Source organism: Pleurodeles waltl, chromosome 8 (genome assembly GCF_031143425.1).
Source record: "Pleurodeles waltl isolate 20211129_DDA chromosome 8, aPleWal1.hap1.20221129, whole genome shotgun sequence".
NCBI classification, from domain to species: Eukaryota; Metazoa; Chordata; class Amphibia; order Caudata; family Salamandridae; genus Pleurodeles; species Pleurodeles waltl.
The window spans coordinates 595,794,360-595,800,506 of NC_090447.1; the positions used below are offsets into that span (position 1 = coordinate 595,794,360).

At 39.5% G+C, this 6,147-nt stretch overlaps 1 protein-coding gene across 7 annotated transcripts in view; it reads left to right on the top strand.

Annotated features, from left to right (window-relative positions):
- The window catches only part of RASA3 (RAS p21 protein activator 3), an 821,322-nt gene extending 815,415 nt beyond the window's left edge, over window positions 1-5,907 (top strand). For 5 of the 7 annotated variants that reach the window (XM_069204628.1, XM_069204625.1, XM_069204626.1 and 2 more), the window contains one exon: window positions 2,265-2,468. In XM_069204628.1, the coding sequence (XP_069060729.1) occupies window positions 2,265-2,340 (76 nt within the window). In that variant the 3' untranslated portion in view covers window positions 2,341-2,468. Of the gene's footprint in view, window positions 1-2,264 lie in introns of all 7 variants that reach the window. The other 2 variants (XM_069204627.1, XM_069204630.1) reach the window with 2 other exon arrangements.
- The last annotated feature ends 240 nt before the right edge of the window (window positions 5,908-6,147 follow it).

Here is a 6,147-nt window from a genome sequence, read left to right on the forward strand (position 1 = left end):
TTAGAAGAGGTGCTCAACGAGGGGCCCGGAGGGTACAGATTCCACAGCCTGGAGGGAATGCAAAAGACATGTCCAACCCGGAAGAGTATTGTGGGCCTTTGGTGTCGAAGGCGGGGGATGGTGTGATGGGTCTCTCTGCCACGACGTGTGGGCCCGATGGGGCAGCAGGCACTGGGGCAAGGCGTCCCCAAAGCGTGGGGCTTGCGGTCCTGAGGGCCAGCCAAACAAAGTGCTGAGGTCCCAGGTCAATAGAGCATAGTCAGCTGGAGTCTGGTGGGGAAGGGAGAAGCACATGGTGGCAAGGTGCCATTGGCCCAAGTCTGGGGAGCATCACCAGACAGGGACTGGCAGGGAAGGCTGAAGCACTTTGTGGCCGCCAGGGGCACAGAGGGTGTGCAAGCCTCCAGGCACTCACAGGTGGGGTGTGGCTGCTGAGTGGGCCACAGTCAAGGGTCGGTGTGATAGGCAGTCACACAGTGATCCGCCACCACATCGCCACTGTTATGCTACTACCCGTGGGGCATGCACAGGCTGCGATGGGGAAGCAATGATGGAACACACACACATTTGTGGGCCGAAGACCCTAGGCCATTTTACTCCCTTTTACTTATATGCTCGGGCTGCACCTGGTGCTGAGGGTTGTGTGCGTCATGGTGCTGGTGTCAGGGGTCTCAATTTAGGTGCCAGATGGCTGACTACACCATCCATGTTTTAGGTTTGTTGACTTATTGTTACTAGTGCTTTGAAATGTGCATAAGTTAAGCTATGGTTCGAGCAGAGGAATATAACTTTTTTACCACATGCTATTGTCTGTTCTATGTACGGTTCTGCCTCCTTTGGAGTGTTTGCATTGAAAAGCATTATTGGCTATTTTACATGAGAAAAATTAATTGATTCCTCGCACATTAACTTCTTTACCTAATATGTGCCTTGTAAACAGAAAACAATCGTTTATTTTATTTTGTTTTATTTTTTAACGGCTACATGATTTTTTAAATGTTTTTGTTGGACTCAAAATGCACCTATTTACTTTGGCAATGCTTGTTGTGGAAAGAGAGGTGGGCACAGCGATTACTTTACCTGCCAATTGGAGCCTTTATTTTTGGCCATAAACACATTTAACTTCCATGCATCCAGTGACACTCACCTTCCTCCTCCTTTTCCTTATTGCCATGATATGACTCCCTGGTGTGACTGGCAGCCGCACTTGCATAACTGACGCAGGTTCCAGAAGCCTCCTGAAATTGACGAACGATAAAGAAAGGCACTGAAGGGATCAGGCTTGCCTCGGTGAAGACTGTAAAGCGTGTAGTTGCAACAGAAAATTTGGAATGTTTTGACCCTTTTGTACTAAGCCCTCAAAGTCAGACAATATATGTTTAGGCAGCAAAAGACCTGTTCTGACCGTTCTCTGTCAGCAGTGCGATATATTGGGTTGAGATAATGCACTCCCAAACGTGTCTATTATGTTCTATGTTTATGTAGCCTGCATTGTTAGTAAATGTAAAACAAGATTATTTTATATGAGCCATAGATAAGTGAGGATTTTGAAGAGCACAGGTCATGTAAGAATTACTTTAATGTGCTCTCAAAATGGATGTTTGAGGACAATAATACATGGTGAAGTAAGCTCATCGACCACGGGTAACACAGTTTGGGAAATTGGGAAAGATGGGACTTGAATTGCAGTTTGCATATTCTGCATATTTTACTAGTGGGCTCAAAAGAACCAGCATTTCCTTGACGTTATCACCTTCTTGAAGTGACGCAGTGTTTATGCCTTTTATTCTACAGCGAATTTGTAAACTTAAAATGATGGCTTTAACAGAGCTCTTGCTTTTTGCAATTCCAGATGTAGCTCCCTGACTATGCTAGGTTTCTCTTTGCATTCTCGTAGTTGTAAACTATAATTTATAATGGAATAAGGTGGACTACAAGTACCACAACGCAAACAAGAAAAACTGGACAGGGAGTTCCCTGCTCGCATGGGACCTCCATACTCTGAGCTATGCTTTACCCAACTTATCTTCCGGCCCACAAGATCCACTGAAATAATTTTAAAAGTTACACTTTCCCGCAGCTTTAAACCTAGTTATCGCTTTAATGCTCTTTTTCCCACCAAATTATGACTAAACATTAATGCTTTTTTCCAAGGTGTGAGGTGATTAAATATATTTAGCCTTGGTTATTCCAACTTGATCATAATGGAATACGTTTTAGTTATTATGTTTAAATTTTAACATTGTTTTTCTTTTTTTTTCCAGAGAACACCCAATTGGAGACAAGTCTTTTCAGAGCTACATCAGGCAGCAGTCAGAGATTTCAGCACACTCCATTTAAATTTCACGTGTCATAGGATCCTCGCTAAGGGCATCTATATGTAGCATAGTCCTAAAGATAGCACGTCACGCTTACAAACATTGAAATTTTAATGTATTTTATTTCTCTGTCCGAGAACGGTTACAGTAGTTGCTATGCACTTTACTCATCTGTTATCAACAGACGAGATAACTTTTTGATGTTTGTTGTTTAAAACTTGCTTTAGTTTCTTTAATTCGAATTGATCAGTTTAATGATCAGGTATGTCGTCTTCAGCTTATTAATTGCATCACACAAGTTCCTGGAGCCCAGTAAAATCTTGACATTTATGTTGAGGTCGTATTGCTTTATGGAGCCTTGCCACGTGCCCTGTTTTAAAATGTGTGCACATTTTCCTTTCTAGGGTAATTTATAAAAAATGCTGGTAAAACGGTTTGTAATACCCAATGTAAAAAAACAGTATGAACTGGATTATGAATATTATGTTCACTTTTTGTTTTCCAATGTTTTTCTAAATATCTACCTAGTATTTTATTTGTGCCTGTGTGTGTGTGTGTGTGCGTGTGCACGAGTGTGCACACGTATACATTCAAAAATACATACGCAACTCTCCCTGTAGACTATGCAATGTCACATTTATTTCACTAAGCCAGTGGATGGGTACACTCCTGGCTGGGAATTCCTTCTGGCAACAGGAGAGCAACGAAGCCCCTGTGCTCATTGGCCAGTGACCATAATTTGATATAATGCCAGCAATATGCAGGGCTCACAGCCATGACGGTCTGAAGGCAACCTTTTAATCTTTGAGCTAAGTATTAAGTGTTTGATGGCTTTAATCATAAAGTGTGTATGTGTGCCCTAAAAGGAAATGGTTTACTGACTTTATAAAAAATAACTTACTTTCGGCAAATTCTAGCCAAATTACCGTTTTAACTATCTAACGGTGCATATGTTTTTCATATGTTGATGCAATTCACAAAAGAAAAACATTTGTGGTCAAAGGCATTATACGTGTTTGCTAGATGGGATTATTTTTTCACAGCATTATTGCATGACTATATTTATACACACAAATGCAGCGCAGTGCACGTTAAGACATGTTTTAGGAAGAGGAATGTTTTAATCAAACACTCATGGATTACGAAATACGGATACCCAGCCAACCAAGCCACCACAAGTATTGACTGCAAAATCAAGGACTCTGAAATATAGACTGCAAAAATGTGCTGTATCCGTCCAAACTGGCTTCGTATGTGTTTGAAGGACCGGGTTAAATTGAGTCCTAACATATTTTATGATTATTATATGATGATGGGTAGTGAATTCCCATATGTTCTAGGGTATGCCAAGAGAGTGTACGCACCCCAAGTCTTTTTTACATCTTCCTGAGCAACTTTGACTTTCTACTGACAACAGCCAAAACAACTTTCCTCCTAAACTTGGGAATATTTGAACAAGTCCACTCTGGTGTGTGAATGATATGCCGATTTTATATGAAGCATCAGGTGGGTTACAACACTCTCGATAATTTTGTGAATGCTACTACTAAGCATCTCAGGATTAACTAACGGAAAAATGTAAGATATAATATTTGATAAAGACGCATTTAAAAACCGTTGACTATTGGAAAACAACCCTTCCAGGTGGTGGCTCATCAGTATAGATTGTTTGGGGTACAATTTGATTAAAAAAAATACCTACCCTGTGCAAAGTGTGTATGGTGCCACAGGTAAATTCAACAATGACTATGGTGACTACTATTTTCAGCCTTAGTTAGGGCCTATGATGGTAAGGTAACGCATGTTTCGACATATGAAATCATCCTTTCATGAAGTCTAATATACTGCCTTTTTTGTGTCCACGTTAGAGGTGCCAGCTTGGGGTTGTGATGAGCCCTAGTGCCAATCTGTTGATTCAATTCCAACTACACTGTATGTGGAATGATTCTTATATTTTCCAGATTTTTCCATTACTAACTCTACCCAGATACTACACAGCAATCAATCAGATGGAGCATGTGATTATTATAGTTTAGAGCATTTGCCATTACTAACTACACCCAGTGTTCAATTTGTAAAATAAAACAAGTGCCAAGGCCCTTGTCGAAAGGCCAATACAGCTTGCACCACACAGTGCTCCTGCCAGCGCTGCCAATGACACTAGCAACACAACTAATACCATCACACTCCAAGTGTGATAGTTCTGACTGGTCCAGCCCCCAAAGCTATACGAATGGCGTTGGTGGCAGGTATTTATAATTTTTAATTTGTATTGAATTAATAAACAACAGTTAGTTTGCTCATCTCTAAATTAGAGTTGCAGTGCCACCATGTGGCCGAATGCCGTAAGTGCTGGTGTTGACAATTAAGTGTTAGTGCAGAGCACCGGAAACCACTGGCTCAAATTAAGCACTGACTGCACCTTGATACTATACAAAAATGAATCAGATGTTCTAATAAGGAAGACTGCTGTTAACTATAAACCAAGCAAGTGTTCCAGCATATATTTATACAGTGTGCCAGCTTATTCCACAGGACTCTACTTTCAGACTGGTAGGAGCTTCCTCCAAAGTTTCCTTTCTGTGGTATCAAGATGCTTACTCTTATTTAAGTTATTACATTAGTGGGTCGAACTTAGCTCCATAAAAATATTGTAAAATGCCCTACCTTAATAAAATATCTGAGAATAAGAAATGTTCAGATGGCTTAAAGAACACAGCGTCATGATGAAGTAACAGTCGGCCTCCGCTATCAAAACTAATTTACTGCTTCAACCATTGATTGACTGTAGTTTTGCCTTTGACCCTATACTGCATTCCAATACCTTTTGGTTAGGTTTGTGCTATACATATACAACGTGCATACAAATGTACAAGTGTTTCAAATAGCCAGTTATTCGAATGGCATGAAATCATATATTTCTCCAGTCTCCATCACTTGAGTGGAATAAAGCAGAATACTTAGTTCCATATCTGACTACAGTGAAGGTTGCCAATCTCATTTTGTTATTTTAAAGAATGGATTGGAGAATTGGAGACATATATCTTAAGTTGAAATGCTTGATTATATTTCTTGCCAAATTTTTAAATACTATAAATGTATTTTGATGTACTTTCTCTAGTTGTATATTGTCGTTTACCTCTATGTTTATAGGGTTGACACCGCCCAAAAATAAACACATTAAAAATGTGTATTGGTGGAATTAGGTGCATGTCATTTTTGGAAGTAGTCTCTGTTTTGACCGAGTCTTTATTTTTGCAATCTGTGGACCTGGTTCATAAAGCATTTCTACATACAGGGTTGCCTTATTCCTGCCTGTATATGTGACTTCCTCATAAACGTTCAGAAGTAAGATAGCACATTTTCATGGTTAATATTGGTTAACACGTTTAGTTATGTATCCACAAAATGTTTTGTGAATCAAGCCTTGGATATTCATTTGTATCTAGCACCAAACCATGGAGTAAGATACACCTACTCAAGCTTTGTGAATTGGGCCCTATATTTTTATTGACCACATTTTAACATGCCACCCACAGGCTACCGGTTTTAACAAAGCTCGGTAAAATGCTGATTTATCTTTAAATATCTCAACATTTATTCATATATCGAATAATGTGCTGCCCTGTTCCAGTCATTTGTTCTCTGTTTTGCACTTCTTTTTTAATGTTTATTTAAAGGAATTCATACAAGAAACTTAAGTGATGAATGTCACACATAATTTCTAGATGAACCCATTTTTGTAAATGTATTTTACTTTCTAACACCACTTTACAAATATTTATTGTGTTAATTTTCCATCATGTTATCTTACCTCTATTATAGCATT